This window comes from Numenius arquata, chromosome Z, assembly GCF_964106895.1.
Source record: "Numenius arquata chromosome Z, bNumArq3.hap1.1, whole genome shotgun sequence".
NCBI classification, from domain to species: Eukaryota; Metazoa; Chordata; class Aves; order Charadriiformes; family Scolopacidae; genus Numenius; species Numenius arquata.
The window spans coordinates 13,646,813-13,667,709 of NC_133616.1; the positions used below are offsets into that span (position 1 = coordinate 13,646,813).

Here is a 20,897-nt window from a genome sequence, read left to right on the forward strand (position 1 = left end):
GGATACTTACACAGAAAAGAGTTGCTTAACAGACATTTTAAAACATATTAGTAGACATTTCTTATTTCACAACAAGAACTCTGATCAGATGAAGAACAAGATTTTCATCAATGTGCTTTAAAGTCCTTTGCAGAAATTAAAATATCACATCATTCCAATTTTGTCATTTCTAGCAACATATTAGGACAACTCCATTTCACCTTCTCGATATACAATAGATCCAAAAGTCAAATCTCTATCCTTGACTAACACTATAAGCCTAGCTTTTAAGGCCAGTATAAATTTCAAAAGAAAATCTCTTCTGCTTTTATTCTCCTTTTAGAACAAATCAGCCAATTTGGAAAAAGGGTTAAACGTTTAAATGAAATTTTTCTGGAAAGCTTGTTAATGGACTGTTTCTCAACTATGCATTTAAATTCTGTACCCAGAGTTGACAGAGCATAAAAATACAGCAAAGTATATGTTAATCTACTTGTGATGTACCTCTTCTAGGTTTGAAATTTCATGTAATAAGAGGCAACATTCCTATCCCTCTTCTGTTCTTCAGAGAAACAAAGGTCTCAATTCATTTGTTAGTAGTCTTGCCATGATATATTTTTGCTTTGCTCATCCTTCTGGGTTTAGCTACTCTGTGGTACCATCAGGGCTGCTAGAAATGCCTAGAAAGTTCACAGATCTTGATGCAGCCATGCTATTATGCAAAGGGCCAGTGAGCTGTACAAATTTCACTGACTTGTTACATCGTTAGTTAAAACTGCTTCTAACCACTTTAATAAGCATCATTTTACCACTTCACACATTTTAAAAAAAAAAGAATTTATTATTCTGGTCAGGTTAACTTGCTTCTCCACCAAGGTTACCACTTTAGATGGCTTGATTTAACTGAAATAGTTTTTGCTACTGCTTCCCCACTGTTGTATTTTCAGCGCTTTAACTTTTCACTGGAACTTTAGAGATTAAAAGAAATGCTATTACTAAAACTTTCCTCAATTTACTTCAAAATCCCTTTATAATATGTTAAAGTGAACCATCTCCTTCACTAATATCTCAATATAGTGCTTAAGCAGATCTGTTGCGTATGAGGGCACTAACCAGTGAAAATTGACTTATTTTCACTAAAAAATTCCAGTTTGTTATACCAGTATTTCCTTAAGGACATACAGAACAATTATTCTGTGATTTTTCCCTGAAGATTTGTTTCCCCTCATTTTGCTACTTTCATATGTAATTTCCAAATAGTAAGAGCGGTCGGTTTACTCCATATCAGCTGTTAGACAAAGAGCATCCCATATTCTGAAAATAGCTTGAGTTAACTTGCTGTTTCTTATCAAAGATGCATACACTTACCTTTTATATTCTGCCTTTCATCTAATGTGTTTCTCAAATCACTAGCATTGCTGTTAGGTCAACATATCCCCTTAATCTGTCTGTACTACATTTTGGCTAGATCATCTGTAAATGCTGAACGCAGGATACTTAATGTCTTTCTCAATTACTTATTCTAAGCAAGTCCTTGTCTAGTCTATGGTACCATTCTTGTTTCCTCAGAAAACAAGAGTGTTTTGTATTGATAGTATAGTAGGAAATTCCAATAAAAAAATAAAAAATATATATACTATATATGGACTTTATTAAGGCACTACCATCTGACATATGAAGCTTTGGTTGCTCATTATAGCCACACCTTATGCTATGTAAACAAAAAAATTATACAGCATACCCTCCATTAGTAACACCTATACATTTTTTTAAATACAGTGACACCTGAAAAGCTGCTATCAAAACAGAAGGTGGAAAGCGTTTGTACAAAATGCTCCACTCTGTTACTACCATGAGGGAACTTCCAAAGAGATCATAAACATGTACTGAATATGCTAAAATAGAGAGGGAGTTAGAGTCCTACCACAACTTAACTCACTTCCAAAGCCAAACGCAACTTTGCAGTTATCAAAATAAACTACATTTTTCTGTTCTTCACCTGGTTCTTACTTTAATCTGAAAATACAAAAAGAAAGGCCTAATTTTTATGAGACTGCAACTGATGACAAATATAGTTGTTTTGAAATAATGCATACACATTTTCAAAATTACACTTCAAAAGTTTTGGACGGAAACTAGTTCTCAGCACAAATTGCTTAAATGGAAAACAATCCACACAGTGAGAAATGCAACGCTTGAGAGTAACTCTTACTGTGAACTACCTCTTGCCTAAAAGGAGAGCTGTGTTTGGGACCCATGCTACTAGAATTACTTGTATCAGACCTTAAAATAAATTTCTGCAGACTATAAAGCCATGCCTTCCTGTGGCACGCAGTACTTGCCTCTGAAGCTGGTTGTTAGCTCAAAGAAAGCCAAGTTCCTAATCCATAATTCTGCTTCTTCATTTTATTTAGACAGGCTTCTCACTAACAGCACATGGCTCCCTAATATCAGCTGTCTGAAATTCCTGATCCCCTAAAGAATCTTCTCCTGAGATCAATGAGCTACTTCAGAAGAGTTCTCTTGTAATGCACAGCCTTCTAACCAGTTAGAAGATGCTCCCACTAAGCAATGAAAAAATGTAATGACGTTCCTAACTCTAAAGGGAAGAGTATCTATTGGCATACTCTGTTTCTGGAGAGTAAAGCAGTAACAGATCAATAAAAATAAGATCAAAAGCTGAAACACTGGCACTGGAAGTGCAACTTAACCAAAAAAAGACAAGGACGTGCCCTTGTGTAGGCTTCGGATTTTCTTGCTTTGTTTCAGACATGGACAAAACTGGTAAGTTTTTTATTTAGTGAAGGGAGAGTTTGATTGTCCATATAGGACATACATTTCAAAATTCTGACATGAAATCCTCTAGAATCCAAACGCATCTAATAACTCTTTGCAAGCACCATAAAGGGCTCAGCTCACACTTAATTCCCTTGGAGACACCCTATTATCAACAGTATTAAATTACCTTGCCAACCTCAAGACAAACCACACTCATGACCATCTACATTACAAATGAACTAACTACTCTGCCTGGTAGAGAAATACTCAAGTTACTAAATGAAACGGCAGAGAATGAAAAAAAGCCACAATTTTTAGAGCTTTTATATGGCACCAAGTTTAACAACAAGGACACTCCAATATTACATTCTTAAAGAAGGGCTGAAAAGAGTAGAGCATATTTGTGAAGAAAGTACCTTGGTCTCTCTAAAGTGGACTCCAATGCCCCTTAAATCAGAAATCTCAGATCAGACTATATCACGGTTTTATTCTTTTCCAAACTTTGTGGGTAAGCTTTTTACCAGCAGATTGTTCAATTCTGCAAACTAATGTAATTGGTGCTTCAACCCTTCCCAGTCAGTCTAACATCACACTTTCCTAATTGCTGCCGTTGATAACTCTCCCCATCTCACCTTCCTCTTCCTGCACTGAGATGGAACCCGGGCAGTATCCCAGCTAATGCTGGAGAAGGCCTGAACTGCGGATAAGATTGCTTCACACGCCTTACCGAAATGTACACATAGAAGCAGAAACTGCATGATGTTCCCTTCGTGAACTCAGCCTATTATGCCCTGTAAGGGCTATTAAGCCCTTTCCCTGTAAGAAGCATAACACTGTTCTTTATTCTGTATTTGTGAAATTGATTGCTCCCGCTTAAGTGCAGGCACAAAACTCTACTCATTTGTACCTTTTCTCCTCCCACAGGCTTCTGAATCTTCAAGGCATTTTGATTTCCACTACCACACTCAAAAAGGTCTGCAATCCCTCCTAGCTTTCAGCCTTCTTAAATTCAATAATAACATTATTTCATTTTGGAAACTCCTTGTGAAAATACTGAAAAGAAGTTGACAAGGGCCTCCTTAATCACAACTGTAGCTGTTCCTAACTGTTCTTCGCCAGCAAAAACAGCCTGAGAAACAGAATCAAAAGTCCTATAAAGACCAAATATAAGACATCAACTGATCCTCTCGTATAAAGTAAGCCTATCAGTTGTATAAGTTAAATTAGTTCAACATCTGTCTTTGACAAACTGATGCTGTCTCTTCCTCAGCTATTATATTCCACATGCTTAGAAACAGCTTTTTTGTTAGAGATATTAGTTATTTAGCTTAAATAAGTAAGCTTTAATTATAATAAATTACTTAGGGTTATAATATCGTGTGATGTACACTGTTTGCCTAGCTCTACTTAAGTACACCTACTGAAGCCTTTAGGCTGCAATAATCAACTTTCTTAGTAATTTTCCTAGCAGCTGGTACAGTGCTGTGTTTAGTCTCTTAGTACAAGGAAAATGTGGGTAACACACTAATGTTTTGGTAGTGTTTTCCCTAAGTCTGGAACTTTTCAGTTCCCCATGTTCTGCCAGCGAGCACAGGTGCACAAGAAGCGTAAACCAGAAGATAAGGAGGTTACAACCATCAGCAGAGACTGCACATCAACAAGTTAAGAGCAGTCAACGGCACACCGGTCACAGAAAAAGAATCTAATAAGGTGTCGGAATACCCCACCATTGGACTAAAAGACACAAGAAGAGCACATCATGGGTAGGTGTATAGATTGCAAAGGCGTAACTGCCCAGGGATTTCTTTGTTCAATGTCCCTCTCTGGAGGCACTCAGCCTGGTCAGACCCTGCTGCTGTACCTTTCAATTAAATTATTTACTTTTATAAAATCAGATGCCTGAGACTCTGCTGTGGGAAACTCAGGATCAAGCCTGGAGGAAGAGGGAGTGTGCCTGAGAGTAAGTGTGTGCGTGAGGAGTGGAAAGGGGCACCCATTGGCCACTGAGGTCACCCACTGCAAAGGGACCTTGGCCCGAGCAGTGACAGACTTGGGTGGTGGGTGTGTCTCCTTGAATGGTGTGTGAATACTTAGGGAGCAGCTTCTCCTTTAACATTTTGTTTCAGAATTTTTTTCAGGAATTCAAAAGGAAGGATACTAGTCTGCCAATCTGTATTCTCCCTGTCCTTCAAAAATCAGTAATAAAGACAGCCATCATGCTTCTCGTTTTCATATCTTTGGTACCTCAGTCATTTTTAGAATACTACATCCTTTTCGTCGTCATTGTTCTTGAAGTATTCTCAGGTAAAGATCATCAAACAGATTAAGTCTCGCATATTTCAGTTAAAATACTTGAAAAACCATGCAGCTAGAGATTTCCTTGCCTTACTCCATAATTACACCATAATTACATCTGAAAAAAAAAAACCCAAAAACCAAAACATTACCAAACTATGAAAGAGATATCACAGACAGTAATGGACAAAACTGAATGAGAGCCAAGCATACTGAAACTAACATCTGTGCGACAGCCTCTCCCACCTGAAGCTGAATTCACAACTCAGCAGCAAGTATAAACTGAAAGCTGCCATCTCCACCAAAATATCAATGGCCAGTTCAATGATGAATTTTTGCCTTTCTGTCAGGGAATAATTTGCTAGTTTCTATGGAATTTGTTCCAGCACATTTCACTTGGCAAAAGAAAAATAGTATGCCACAACACCTGTGACAGATTTCTGAAGCCTGCCCTACTCTGCAAAAGCCTGCTGTTAAGAAACCTAAGGACTTCACTTTACAGACACGATTAAACCCTTTGGACTGACAGAACTGCCCCACACTAAGAACCTTTGTTACTTCATCTTTAAACAACAAAATGGGCTAAGTTCATATTTTAGAAATTTTAAGAACTTGAGAACAAGAGGTCAAGCAATAATAAAAATAATCCCTTCAGGCAGTTTCATATCCAAGTCTGCTTAGTGTGTTGTTGGGGGTTCCTTCTGTTTAGTTTGGGGTTTTTTGTTGGTTTTTGGTGTTGTGATTTTTTTCCACTTCCTTATTACACATTGACCCTTGCAGCTTGGGGCAACAGTAAGTACTTATAAGCAGATAACAAACAGATGAAGAGCTTCTTAATCTCAGCACAGTGAAAAAACTACCCAAAGAAAGAAAATAGCCATGAACTGTCCACAAAAACTGACAAGAGAAGTTATTTGACTGCACTATTTGGGAGAAATAACCTCCAAGATGAATCAAGGAAACACAAGTTGCATAGCTTTGTTTTTCTAACAAATATTACTCAGTCTATGTACTGATTGCATCCCTAAGAGCAAGAGGTCGGGCAAAGGAAGGAGTAGACCTTCCTGGTGAGCAGAGAGCTTTTGGAAAAACTCAGATGGGAGAAGGAGGTTTACAGAATGTGGAAAAAAGGACTGGCCTTTTTGGGAGATGTATAGGAGCACTGTCACAGAGTATGCAGGGATGCAATGAGGAAGGCAAGGCCCGTTTGGAATTAAACCTGGCAAGGGATGTCAAGGACGATAAGAAGAGCTTCTTCAAGTACATCAGCAGCAAAAAGAAGACTAGGGAAAATGTGGGGCCGCTGCGGAATGAGGTGGGTGCCCTGGTGATGGAAGAGATGCAGAGAAGGCAGAGTTACTGAATGACGTCTTTGCTTCAGACTTTACTGCTAAGGCCGGCCCTCAGTAACCCCGGACCCTGGAGGTAGGAGAAAGCGCCTCGAGTAATGAAGACTCCCCCTTGATGACAGAGGACTGGGTTAGAGGTCATTTAAGCAAACCTGACAGCCACAAATCCATGGACCTTGATGGGATGCACCTGCAAGTGCCAAGGGAACTAGCAGATGTTATTGTGAAGCCACTCTCCACCATCTTCAAAAAATCATGGAGAAGTGGAGAGGTGCCTGAGGACTGGGGGAAAGCTAATGTGATGCCAGTCTTCAAAAACGGTAAGAAGGAAGGATCCAGGAAGCTACAGGCCAGTCAGCCTCACCTCCATCCCTGGAAAGGTTATGGAACAGCTCATCCTGGATGTCATCTCTAACCATGTAGAAGAAAAAAACGTCATTGTAATGGTCATCATGGATTCACCAAGGGGAAATCATGCTTGACCAATCTGATAGACTTCTATGACAGGATGACTGGCTGAGTGGATGAGGGTAGAGCGGTGGATATTGTCCGCCTTGACTTCAGCAAGGCTTTGGACACTGTCTCCCCTAACATCCTCATAGGTAAGCTTAGGAAGTGTGGGTTAGATGAGTGGACAGTGAGGTGGATTGAGAACTGGCTGAATGACAGAGCTCAGAGGGTTGTGATCAGCGGTGCAGAGTCCAGTTGGAGGCTGGAGCCCTGCGTGTTCCCCAGGGCCCAGTACTGGGTCCAGTCTTACTCAGCATATTCATCAATGACCTGGATGAAGGGACAGAGTGTACCCTCAGCAAGTCTGCTGATAATACAAAACTGGGAGGGGCAGCTGACACACCAGAAGGCTGTGCTGCCATACAGCGAGACCTGGACAGACTAGAAAGTTGGGCAGAGAGGAATCTGATTAAATTCAACAAGGGCAAGTGTAGGGTCCTGCAGCTGGGCAGGAATAACCCCATGCACTAGAACATCTAGTTAGGGGCTGACCTGCTGGGAAGCAGCTCTGCAGAAAGAGGCCTGGGAGTCCTGGTGGACAACAAGTTGACTATGAGCTAGCAATGTGCCCTTGTGGCCAAGGCGGCCAGCAGTCTCCTGGGGTGCATTAAAAACAGCATGGACAGTAGGTTGAGGGAGGTCATCCTCCCCCTCTACTCTGCCCTGGTAAGGCCACATCTGGAGTGCTGTGTCCAGTTCTGGGCCCCTCCCCCGTTCAAGAAGGACAGGGATCTACTGGAAATTGTCCAGCAGAGGGATACAAAGATGATCAATGGAATGGAGCGTCTCTCTTATGAGGAAAGGCTGAGAGACCTGGGTCTGTTTAGCCTGGAGAAGAGATGATTGAGAGGGACCTCATCAATGCTTATAAGTAACTAAAGGGCGGGTGTCAGGAGGATGGGTCCAGGCTCTTCTCATTGGTGCCTGGTGACAGGACAAGGAGTAATGGACACAGGCTGGAACACAGGAAATTCCATCTGAACATGGGGAAAAACTTCTTTAGTTTGGGGGTGACAGAGCACTGGAAGAGGCTGCCCAGAGACATTGTGGGGTCTCCTTCTCTGGAGATATTCAAAACCCATCTGGATGCATTCCTGTCCAGCCTGCTCTAGGTGAATCTGCTTTGCCAGCGGGGTTGGACTAGATGATCTCTGAAGTTCCCTTCCAATCCCTACAATTCTGTGATTGATATTTTATTAGTACTGTAATTTCAACTATCTTGTAATGAAGAAAGTATTTTAAACTGACTAAACATTTAATTGCTTGTGTATCAATATTTAGGGAATGCTAACATCAAGAAAAAAACCAATAAAATGATGTGCTGACTCCACAGAAAATAGCAGTATTCTCTGATTTGGTGGGAGTCTAGGTTCTCCAAAGAAGTGCTAAATAGAAGACAAAAGCTTTGCCAAGGAATACAGAGATTTTTGTGTTGAAAAGCAAGCAGGGATGATCAGCACAAAGCACAGGAAGTTTACTTGCTTTACATGGTACTGCCTTGTCCTCTAATACAGGTTATTAAATACCACACAAGCTGATGTCTTCATAGGGTTTACAGGAATACTCTGGAAATAACATATTGAAGAAAACAACTTGCTTGAAGGAACTAAAGTAGAATCAGATAGAAAAGCTGTACAGTTGCAATAGGAATTTAAAAAAAGAATAGAAATTACTACCTGGGCTGCCAGACTAATGCACTCACACAAAACAGGTGCCAGTAAAGCAGTCAACCACATGATTACAACACTAACCTTGCATTAAGACAAACTTAGATTATTTGGTAGTTCAGAGATTTTTAAAAAATAATTTTATTTTACCCCTTTCCACAAATTCTTCTTTTAAAAAATAATTTTATTTTACCCCTTTCCACACATTCTTCTTTCAAGTCCCCATGCATTAATAGACAAAACTGAAAAGATTGATAAAAAGGACTGCTGAAGAGGTTAAATATAAACAACTTATTTTTTTTAAACTAAAAGATCACCTCTCTTTCATTTGATTATGTACTTAAATAACCTTTAAACAACTGTGCCATGACTTTAGTTAAAACTGGAAATGGCTAACACAAATTCTTTTTAAGATTATATGAATTACAGTTAGAGTCACACCATTGTCTGTATCTGACTTAACAGTGGTGTACAATTTGCCATGCCTTCCATTACCATCTTCAATTTTAGAGGCATGTCTCCCCATCGTTACGCAGTAAACAAAGCACAGCATTTACGAGCAAGTGGCTGACTAAGAGCCGAGCCGTAGGTGTGTTCAGAATTAGTCTTCCATCCCCACCAATTTCAAAACAAGTAGTTTGGAGAGAAATCAGGAAGAGCTGCATTACTGAAAGAAAACCTGGCATAAATCTGAAACGTGGTGTGAAAAGACTGCAGAGTTTAAGTCAGCCTGGTTAGGGATAGGACCATAACACACCGGCAGACCCTCAATTTCAGGCCTTCGTGGCTAAGGCGTTTCCAAAACGCAGGGAAAAAACCTTTCACTGTAAAACATCACTGTCAGCACGATTCTGGTTTTCCAAGCCCGACACTACAGATTAAAGCCGCTAAAGCTGAATATCCATGGGCCTGTAAGACGCACAGAATCGAAGTCTACAGGCACTTAGCAAACATCAACACGCCCGCCTTAAACCTACGTCCTTGGGGTCCCTGTAGGAAGGAAGGAAAAAACGAGGGGCAGAAAAACGAACCTTCCAATCCCTCTCAACCCTCCCGGACACCCCCAGACACCGGCGGCCACCCACCCCCCTCCTCCCCATATCCCCCTCAAAGGCAGCCCAGGAGATGCCCAAGTCCCCGGGGGCATGCACCTGGCTCGGAGGGAGTGGGACACGGCTACACCCACCCCTCCCGGCGGCTTCGGCACCTCCGCGGCCACCCCCCGGTGTCTGAGAGTGCCCTGGGCCGCGCCGCTCCCTCACCACAGAGCCCCCGCCTTGCTCAGCAGCCGGTCGCTCGCGGGGCACCGCCGCCCACCATCCTGCCTGCAGCTGCGTCCTCCCGACGAGGGCTCAGATCGCCACGCAGAAAACAGCACCGGCCGCGCCCGCCTCCTTCCGCCTCAGGGCGACCGGGTCCGCCACCGCCATTTGCCCCTTCGCCAACCGCTGACGTCCTCACGGCCGCCGCAAGGTACTGTGGGTAACGGGGGAAGGGGACCGGGGAGGGGGGGTGCGCCTCCCGCGGACTACCACTCCCGACAGGCTTTGCGGCTGCCTAGCCAACTTCCGGTCGGCGGGACGGCGCGGTGTTGAAGAGCGCGGAGCTCCCGCCGGCGCCACCGCTACCGTCATGCACAGGTAGGGGAGAGGCGGAGGGGCTCCGCACCGAGGGCAGGTGTTGCCCTCCAGAATAGCTGGTGGGAGGGTAGATGTTGTGGGTCCCCGGACTGTTTCTCTCCCGCCCAGGCGCTGAGGTGCGCGGCTGGCGCCCAACGGCCGTTACGGCCGTTGGGCGCCAGCCGCGCACCTCAGCGCCAGTAACGGCCCCGCCGGTGTGAGGGGCTCCCGCCGTCCTCCTCGATCGGCTTCTTTCGCTAGTTTTCCCCCACGGCTTGCCTCCCTCGCTCCGTCCGGGAACGGGGTGCCTTTAATTCCCCAGAGAGTTTTTAGTGTGAATTGTGCCAGACGGAGCACATGGCTGCCGCTGCGGTCGCGGCTTGTGCTTCAGCGCTTATGTCGAGTTCCTGCCCTGCGTGGGGATGCGGATGGGGTGTGACTGTGGAGTGATTCTATACAGGGAGCCCTATCTTACGTTTGGTAGCAGGCGGTAACCTTTAGAGCCTGTGGGGTTTTGCTGTCTCTGCAGGAAACATCTCCAAGAGATCCCATCCTCCAGCAGCAATGTTTCCACCAGCTTCACCTGGGACTGGGACTGGGAATCCAGCAAGACCTCAGAGTTTCTCTCGGGTATGGGAGTGTCTGTCCTTAAGAAGGACAAGCTGGGCAATGAAAACACGCCGCAGGACCTACTGGTGTCGTCGCCCTGTCCTCCTCAGAAACGGCAGAAGGTGAAGGAAAAGGAAAAGGAAAAGGACTTTGTAATTGTGCGGCGGCCTCGGTTGCTTCGAGAGGCAGAATCAGGTACTGTCACCCTGGTCCCGGTTTTGTTTGCCCTTCAGTAGAGATGGAGAGTGAGCATCACCAGACATTAGCACTATATTCTCTGGGGTTTTTTTTTGCTCTTTCACAGCAGAATATCACTTCTAGATCTAGTGGCTTTCAGGCTTGGGCTGATAAGTCCTGTTTTGTGTAAGCCTTTAAGCAGGGGTGGTGTGTCTGGCTCCACAACTGGGGCCCTCATAAGTCGTGGTTGGCTCCTGCCAAACCCAGCCAGCCCCTGTCTGTGCCAGGGGTTTGAGCTGCGTGTCCCTGTGTCTATCTGCTCTTGCTGCTCAGGACTTGGGTGGCACCTTGGCTCAGCACAGCCCTAAGCTACATCTGTTGCTCTGCCCAAGGGACCCATTCCAGGAGATGTTTTGCCACATACCAAGCAGGGCCAGGCTTGTCACAAAGTACAGCTGTGGCTGCCAGATGAATATGGATTATAGGCGCTGCTGTCCCTAGTATAATTTTGAAACCCAGGGGGGCTTGATTATATTTTATTTTTTTTAACTTAAGCATCTCAGATGTAAGATACTTGGTCCTTGAGACTAAAGGGATCCAGATCTATACCTCTTGCAGTGCAGGCTGAGGTATGCCAAAGGGGCAGCATTTCTACTGCTGTTGGAGCTCAGTTGGGAGCAGCGCAAGGGGGCTGGCCAGAGAGCCACAGGGAAGGCACATCCAGGGTCATAAGGCTCCTGGGCTGGAAAGAGACTGCCAGGGAAAGAGCAGGGCTGTAACCTGAGGACCTGGGGCACTTGAAGAAGGTGTTACAGGATGCTGAGCTCCTTTACCTGTTATCAAAATGTGTTTTCAGTCTGCAGCTACAGAATGCAAAATGAAGCCAGAGCTCTTGCCAGACACTAGGCTGTCATATGAAAGGTGGGAATGCCCTGAGACAAGCCTGCTTTTAAGTAAGATGGAGTGTTAGGTCATAGGCAGCTGTTCTTGAGCTCCAGCACCGAGAAATCTCCCATGTGAGTGGCTTCTGGAGCCTACTTCTGAGACATTGAGATCGCACCACATCCTTTCAGATAAGTCCTTGGGGGGTGATAGTTAGCATGCATGTTTTAAGGAGCGGTTTGTAGTACCAGCTTTTCTCTGCGTAACATGCAAAAGCGTAGCTCACCTGGGGCTTCTTTCTGGGAGCTTGACGTGCATAGGAAGGATGGGCATCAGCGGGGGGGAAAAAAAAACTGACAGGGACTGTACAAGCCTTAGAATCCAAAAGAAGTAAATTAGATGCTTTTGTTTCCAAAATGAGTATGTGAATAATGACTTATAATTTTTTTCAGGGAAATTGTTTTAATATGTATAGTAAGTTGATGTTATGGAAAGCTTTGCCTTTGCCAGTCATGCCTAGGCAAAGATGGTAATAACATCTTCCTATAATGAAGAGCTGAAAAGGGGGATAAGTAATGGGCTGATGTGTATATAACCTAGAGAGAGACTGTAGAGGTGCTTTTAACAGCAAGCCAAACAAGGCATCTGATCATCAGGCAAAAATGAACCAGCTTTACCTAGAATACATTTGCTCTTTTCCTAAAGGTGTTTCTTGGGATGCACTTCCAGATGAATTGCTTTTGGCAATCCTTGCGTATTTGCCCCTAAATGACTTGCTAAAAGTTTCCCTCGTTTGCAAGAGATGGCATCGTCTTTCGTAAGTGTTACTTTTCAGCATTTAGTACTAAGAAAACTTTTGCTTCCATAGGTTGTTAAATGATCTGGTTCTCATCTTGTTCATTCATGTATAATTCAATTTATGCTGTATGTGGGTTATATGTATTTATAATGAAAAGATGGTTCACATATTTTAACATCAGTAAATTCTATTAAACAGCTTTCCCTCTGCTCTATCTTGTGTGACACTGAAAACTTTCTGTGGTTGTACTCATAGCTCTGACCCTTTCTAGCTCACTAACGAGTAAAATTCTGTGCCTTAGGTTTGATGAATCTCTCTGGCAGACTCTAGATCTGACTGGTAGAAATCTGCTGCCGGGAGTGATTGGACAGTTGCTGCCTGCAGGTGTTACTGTATTCCGCTGCCCAAGATCTTGTATTGGGAATCCGCTGTTTAAAACAAGCAAGTAAGGCTTTTTCTGCATGTTCTGAATCCTGAAAAAAACACGTCTTAAATATTCATAGTTTCTCTGTGTATTTTTGGTTTTAACATCTCCACCAGTAGTAGCATATGTGCTGTCTCTGGAGTGTGGAAGAGCTGACAAATGTTAGGCATGTGTTGAAATAAGAGGATCTGCATTCACGTGTCAGTTATTTAAAACCAAGTTAATGTGATTTTTGAAAGTATCAAGCACCATCGTCCATTTGCAATTTATATCTTGTAGAATGAAGAATTGTAAGCATCTCCAGCGTATTTATATGGGAAGCTCAAAAAAAATTATTTAACTCCAGCAGGATAGACTTTCTGTAATGACTAATTCTGTAAGTGCCTTGAAGAGTTCCACAGTTTTGGCTGGTAGCTTAGCAGTAGGCCCAGCGAGCTTAGTAGTATGTCCAGTGTGCAGCTGAATACAACAGTAGAATTATTTTCTGCAAGCTTTCCATAGATTTAGTGTATGGAGTATATTTATGGTATGGGAAATTTGCGGATCAGGTTTTAATGCAATTTTAGTAACGTGCTCTTCTCCTTTTGTAGACCTCTTAGAGTTCAACATATGGATTTGTCGAACTGTACAGTGTCTGTTGCAGATCTGCACAGTATTCTTTTTCTGTGTGAAAAGCTGCAGAACCTCAGCCTGGAGGGTCTGGTACTTTCTGACGACATCATCAAGTGAGTGATGTGCCTGGGAATGTTCAGTAAATACTTTCTGTTTGGTGCTATAATTTTGTACAGGCTAGCAAAACAACGCAGTTGAGAGTCGTTCATTGTGGGAGTCTTGAAATGGCACCTAACACAGCCAGCTGGCGGGCTAGATGAGCTGCCTCTTTCCTCTCTGTCCTTTAAGAGATGAGGTGAGGAGGAAACACACCTCTCTGCAAGAGTGTTCTTTGGTGGGTTTGGTTTTTTTCCTTCGCTGGAGTAGGGGGACCCTGGAGATATTACACGTAACTCCTAGGGTTTATGTGTCCATTGGCTGTTCCCACAGCCAAGCTGTACAGCAGAACTACTTTTATTTTGCCATTTCTGTGCTCCCAAGAGAACTTTGTGTTTGGCTTATAGGTTCTTTTCTATTTTAAGGGGTCTCAGCAGCTCTCTTACTAGATGCTTGTTGTGCTTCTGCATTATTTTTCACTTCTTTGTGGAACTTCACTCTGAGTGCCTGGAAAATTACAGATTCTGTTAAGCAGATGAACTGTTGTTTAGTTAAACTGGAAAGACATGAATGGGTGTGTAATCAACCTCCTGTTCAATCTCATCAAGTGATTGTGGAGGTGCCAGGGGCCATAGATGAGATGGAAGAGAATCTGGGTGTCCTTCTTTCTATTTTTGAGCTTTCTGATGTCTTCCTCACACCAGAGGACGGGGAAAAAACAGAGCACAAACCAACCAGTAATTTTTGGCTTTTGATACCAGATAAAAAGTACCTGAAAGCTGGGTACTAATTAGGCACCAGTGATGGAATTTTATTGCCTTGCATACAAAAGTAGATACTGGAAATAAGGGTTTTTCCAGGTTTTGCAAACTGCATGTCTGCTATAGTCTTGCAAACAAACGTGTTCAGGGGGATGGCATTTGGACATGTGTGAATAACCTCCACCTCGCAGAGGGGTGACTTCAGAAATGGGATGAGTGCTTTGTCTTTTGTAGAGGTATAGTCATCGCTAGTAAGCCATGGTGTGTGTTTAATGGCATAAAACAGGAGAAGGTGAAAATAAACTTTCCTTTTAAACTTAGCAGTTTATAAATATGCAGGCTTGTCAGGAATGTCAGGTAAATAGGCAAGTATCCCTTTTGAAGTTGTGCCGTGATGCAGCAAGTAGAGTTGAGATCTTTAGTGACTCTTAGGTCAGTTTACTTAGCTCTTGAAAATAATCACACATTCTGGCAACGCAAGCAATGTTCCAACATTTCAACTTTATCAGACCTTTCTTTTTTTCTTCCCTACAGGAGCATTGCTAAGAATCCTAATTTGATGCGACTAAATCTCTGTGGGTGCTCAGGGTTTTCTGCAGAAGCCTTGGAGCTGATGTTGAGCAGCTGTTCTATGTAAGACAAAAAATAGGTTTTGCTATTCCTGCTTACTGCTGTTCCTGAGAAAAAGGATTCTTTTTAGTTGCATCACAATTATTCTTGTTTCTAATATCTTTTTATGAGCATGTTTCTATTGCTACATGACTAGCAGTTGATTATTAGCTGAATAGTCAGATACTTTCTTTCCATGAAGCTGTTTTCTTCTTTAATAGCAAAGATGTACTTTCATGAGTTTCCTTAATCATCTTTAAAGGAAGCCTTGTTGGTGGGTAAATGCCATTTATGTTCCTTTGATTATCAAGTAAATTTCATTTTCTTAATGAAAGCAGTGTGTGATCCTTGCAAAGTGAAAGTGTGTGTTTTGAAACTGAAAAGTGGAGTCCCAGAGCTCCCTTTGCAATCAGAGTACAGCATGAATGGCAGAAACATTGTGCCTTTCCATCCACAATAGACTAATCCTTCAGTAACCTTTGACTTTATGAAGTACTGTGGTGAGATAGACAGCTGCAGTGATTAAACCATCTGCTGTCAGGAAGTCACTGAACCGAGCCCTAGTCAATCTGGCATGTATATCCCGATCTTTCTGTGGGATGCTGGACAATCTACTTAATCTTTCCTTCTGCAAAAGCATGTTTTTAATCAAATTGCAAGTTAGTGGACAGAAAAAGCCTTAATCTTTCCCTGTCTCTCATGGGTGGATAATGCTTTATATTGCTTGGTCTGATTACTTGGATCATGAGCTCTTTAGGGAATGGCAGTCTGTACCATTCACAGTGCATAGCAGATGGCAAACCTGGTCCTAGGAATGCTGGTGACAATTTAACTGTTTTTTCATTTACATAGAGATTGCCAGCTAAAAGCTCTAGTGGTGCTGTCCAGGGTCTTTGTCCTCTGGTAACATCTACAACACCTGCACACAAAACAAATACTTTGTCCCAGCCTGGAGTGGTGATAGACTATAGGTAATCAAGCATGTAAAGAGAGTTAAGGTCACAGTATGCCCAGTGCTTATGTAAAACTATGAAGTATTGTATGGTAATTAGGATTAATTGGTCATCTGATCAATGCTAATAATGGATAGCCTTTTTTCTTCTCAATCTGAACATCTGTTCAGTAGTAGCAGATTCAGGTCACAAACACAGAAGCAAGATGAAAAAACAGTGTCTCCCCATGGCAATCTCCGTAGAACCATTTCATTTCCTAAGATATTATTGAATCATTCCATTCATGAGGACTTTCTCTGGTTGGATCTTGAAAACCTCCAAAGACAGATTCCATAGCCTTGCTGGGCAACCTACTCCATTGCTTAATTATTGTCATAGTGAAATTTGTAGTCATGAATACAGGAAGTTGGTGGTAAGTCTGTTACAAGTCTTTCCCTTAAAAGTCAACTGTAATAGACAATACCAGAATTCAAACTGTATTACAGTCATTCTTCCAAACAACTCTGTTTATTTGTGTGTAGGTTGGAGGAGCTGAACTTGTCCTGGTGTGACTTCACAGCCACTCATGTCAAAACAGCAGTCAATCATGTTACTTCAAAACTAACCAAGTTAAATTTAAGTGGATACAGACAGAATCTACAAATATCAGGTAAATAGCAGCATGGCAAACTTTTATCCCACTATAGGATAAAGCAGCAGGCTTTATATTTTCTTCTGGTTGGCGTCCTCTGTGTGTATAGTAAAATCATGTACTAACACTGATTTTGTGCTCTGTATAGCTGGATGTTCTTGCTGTCAGAGAATCTCACTTATGTCTCTGGCTCAGCCACGAGGGGTGAGATGATTTGTCTTCTGAATTTAAAAATAGTCAGCCCATTTCATCTTCATTTGAAAGGTACAGCACTTACTTCTGCCTGCACTAAGTTCTGGAAGCAGGATACTCTGGATCCCATGTTCCACTGGGAATTACCCTTCCAGGTTGCTGTTCTTGGAACCTTCTTAACATTTCTGCTATTGTGGCTGCTGAAGGCATCTTCCAAGAGATCAGCCATACTAACTACTTGAGTTTCAGTCTGACGTGATGTCCTACAGATACCAGTTAATTTGGAAGACAAATAATCTCACTAATCAACATTAACTATTTACTTGCTAATTGTTCTAGGAGAGAAAGTTGGGTAAAGTTGCAGAGTAATAGAAAATGCAGAGAAATCTAGATTTGGGAAGAGGGCACAACAGAATGGGCAAGAGCATAGATAAAGGGTGAAATGGCTTTGGTGGTAAAGAGAAATTAATTTTCTCAATGAGCAAATTTGACAATAGGGCATTGGCTGACAAGCCAATGACAGGTGGCACGCAGGCTGTGACCTCCCTTTTTTTCCTGTTTAAACATCACACATACCTCAGCATGCATTTCCTTATGGGGAAATACACCAGTCTTATTTTTATCTCAGCCCAAGACCCATATACAAACGTGCTACATAATCTCTTCCAAATCAGGAACTTGAACTTTCTGTTGATCTGACCATGAGAGACAGCGTGTGGAGCTCTTCTGTTTGCAAAACACTTTCTATGAGTAATTTCACTCTGTTTCAGTGCAATTTATAAGGCATAAGAGCTGAATAGTTCACTAATAATCATAATTTTGGCATTGTTTTCTTTAGTTTTTGTACATGAATTCTGAAGTACCAAAATCCTTTTGCATGTTGATTAGTACCTTGCTAATAATAGTGGCGTTTTAGGTGATATCTGAGCCACAGTGATTCTATGCTATTTGCAGACAATGTAAAGATGGTCTCAAAAATTTACACTTTAAATCAGGAAAACCATAACTTTCTGTCATGAGGAAGGAACGTTCTGTGGGTAAAAATAGAGATGCCCAAACCGCTTTATGGTATTGATGTGTGAAAGGGTATTTGATGTGTGGAAAAATTTTGGTATTTTTTCACTACATGTTAGAATTTCAGGCAGCCCACCATTACTGTGTCTTGGTATATTTCTACAGCAATATCACTTGAATTACTCACTTGCTAAGTTGCTGGCGCAATTGACTTTTAGGGACACTTCTTTGGACTAAGTGGATCTCAAAAAGTCCCTGTAAGGTATCTCTCTAGGCCGACCATATGCTGTAAGTCGTCAGCGTGTATCTTTTTAACAGAGTTATGTTTCAATTGAGAAGTTGGGTTCCAGTAGAGAAGATATAAATGAACATACGTGGAATTGAGTAGGTTGTATAAAGCATGTTTTTCTTATTACTGAAAGATGGACTGACTCTGTGTGACCTCTTTTCAGATGTTAAAATGCTTGTGGAAAGATGTCCTTTTCTCATCCATTTAGATCTAAGGTGAGAAGACCTCTGCAGCTCGTCCTTAAACCCTTATGGTTCAGGGGATTGACAGTTCTGTTGTGGTGTGGTTATTAGACAGCAGTAATGCACGGTTGTGTAGAACTGCACAATCAGAAAATACTTTCTACAAAAGATTTGCTATCTGGCATGACCTAACTGGGAGCAGGTAACCAACTTGAAGATTTCTTTGTTACCTCAGCATAAACGTTACATACAAGATTTGTTTTATCTAACAAGTGATGTCATTGTTAGTAGAGTGGAAGGAAGCGTTTAGATGCATACTGCAGGTTGTGCATGAAGGAAATTTCTTCACTGTAAGGGTTATCAAGCACTGGAACAGGCTGCCCAAGGAAGTGGCTGAGTCACCATTCAAAGAGATATTTTAAGATGGAGATGTGGTGCTTATGGACCTGGTTTAGTCATGGACGTGGCAGTGCTAGGGTAACGGTTGGACTCAGTGATCTTACATGTCTTTTCCAACCTAAATGGTTCTGTGATTCTATACAGTTTGTGAGCCTAGCATCCTAGAGAGGGCTCAGTTCAGCTCTGTTATGAATTTGTTACTTGGCCATAGAATTGTAAAAAAAAAAAAAAAAAAAAAGTATTTTGGTTTGGACCTAGTCAATTAAAATATTTTGAAATCTTGGTGTGTAAAGTAATTGCTTTTTCATGGTATGAGTTCCGCTGCAGAATACCTGGCTGCAGAGAAGCTTCTGCTTCACTTGCCCTTCACTGTAATTCAAAATCCCTCCCCAACACCACCAACACACTAGAAATGAGTTACTTCCATATTGAGCAAAAAAAATACTTCAGTGGTAGAAAGAGAAGTTGATATTCATTAAATTTCTCAGCCTGAATTTTGAAAATGCCAAAATTACTGCTGCTTTATATTTAAACATCTATTTTATGTGCTCTTATGTACAGTGACAGCGTGATGTTGAAGCCCGAGTGCTTCCAGTATTTTCATCAACTTATCTTTCTACAACATCTGTGTCTTAGCCGATGTTACCAGATATCACCTGCTGCCTTAGTGTAAGTAATCTCTAAATGGCTTTGGTTTCCTTATTCATAGAGAGGATAAGTTCATTTAAACTTGCTTTATTTTAGGTTTAGAACTGCAAGTACAGTTTTGAAAAACACAGTGGTATGAGAAAATATGAATAAGGCACTGAGATAAAATAACCTGACTGCTAGAACATGTGCCTTTGAGAATCCAGGCTGGAACCAAAGGTATCTTGAGATAATCTTTCCATGATGTCAGCCTGTACTCATGGAACTTGCTGCTTAGTGCATGCATCGTGTCTTCCCTTAATGGCGTTACACAGCTGGAGGTTCCGGTCTTGCCAGTGGCCGGTATCGGTGCCGCTATTAGGCTTTCAATTATGCAGCAAGGAAGGTATAGTTCTTTGGGAAAGGTCACAGAGTTGACAGTACTGGCTGACTAGCTAATCTGATTATATTCCTTTGCTTTTTTGTGCACCTGGATCAGTTATTGGTATCAGTTATCAGTAACTCAGCTTAGAGTTACTTGCTTGTCCCTGTTATTAGTATAGCAGCTATCCTTAATCCCGTCAGGAAGGATGTCAATCCTAAAGAAATCATCAACAACAAGAAAAAGGTTGTGAGAGGAACAGGACTATCAAAATGGGAATCTGAAGAACCTTTTCTGTAGCAGTGTGTGCTGTCATGACGGTAGCTTGTCTCTCTCTGTCTTTTGATTTTGTCCCATACTTGTTTATAGATACAGAGTTTACATGATGACTGGGCAAATAACTGAAGCAATCAAGAAGCCAGGGCTGGCTACTCACCAAAACGTCACAACAAATTGGGAGACTGATAGTACCTAGGGGCTTGTATCCTCTGAACCAAATCCTAAAACTTCATCTGGGCCAATTCCTTCCACTTGTTCTAAACACTTAAGTCCAGAGAAACGAAAGGGGAGGAATCGGTTTGTTTTCACTCTGTGAGAGAGAACAGCAAGAAGCAATTTATTCAGCTGTTTTCCCGAATTATCAGTATAGGGAACTATACTGATTTCAGTATATATTCAGTTTCAATTAAATATGTGCTTTTAAAAAGCAGGAAGGGGAATTTAGCTTAAGTAGTTACCTTACTTCTAAAAAAGCAGTAGAAATCCAATTATCTAGTTTGAGTACAGACTGAAAAAAAAAAAAAAAAGCTTTCAGGTTCATGATTAACTTTGTATTTTTCTCTTTCTAGAGAACTTGGTGAAATTCCAACTTTAAAGACTCTTCAGGTATTTGGAATAGTGACTGATAGCTCCCTACAGCTCCTCAAGGAAACGCTTCCTGACATGAAGATCAATTGTTCACACTTTACAAGTATCGCAAGGCCAACTGTTGGCAGTAAAAAGAACCATGAGATTTGGGGCATCAAATGTAGACTGACACTAAGAAATCAGAGTGGTGTATGA

General features: G+C 42.0%; 1 protein-coding gene across 1 annotated transcript; it reads left to right on the forward strand.

Moving 5' to 3' along the window:
• Positions 1-6,570: 6,570 nt before the first annotated feature.
• Positions 6,571-20,897, forward strand: SKP2 (S-phase kinase associated protein 2). The gene is made up of 10 exons (XM_074166293.1): positions 6,571-6,721; positions 10,699-11,001; positions 12,571-12,682; positions 12,966-13,109; positions 13,679-13,813; positions 15,092-15,190; positions 16,641-16,768; positions 18,409-18,460; positions 19,388-19,495; positions 20,684-20,897. Exons 1-10 carry the CDS (start codon positions 6,571-6,573, stop codon positions 20,895-20,897), a joined length of 1,446 nt encoding a protein of 481 aa, XP_074022394.1.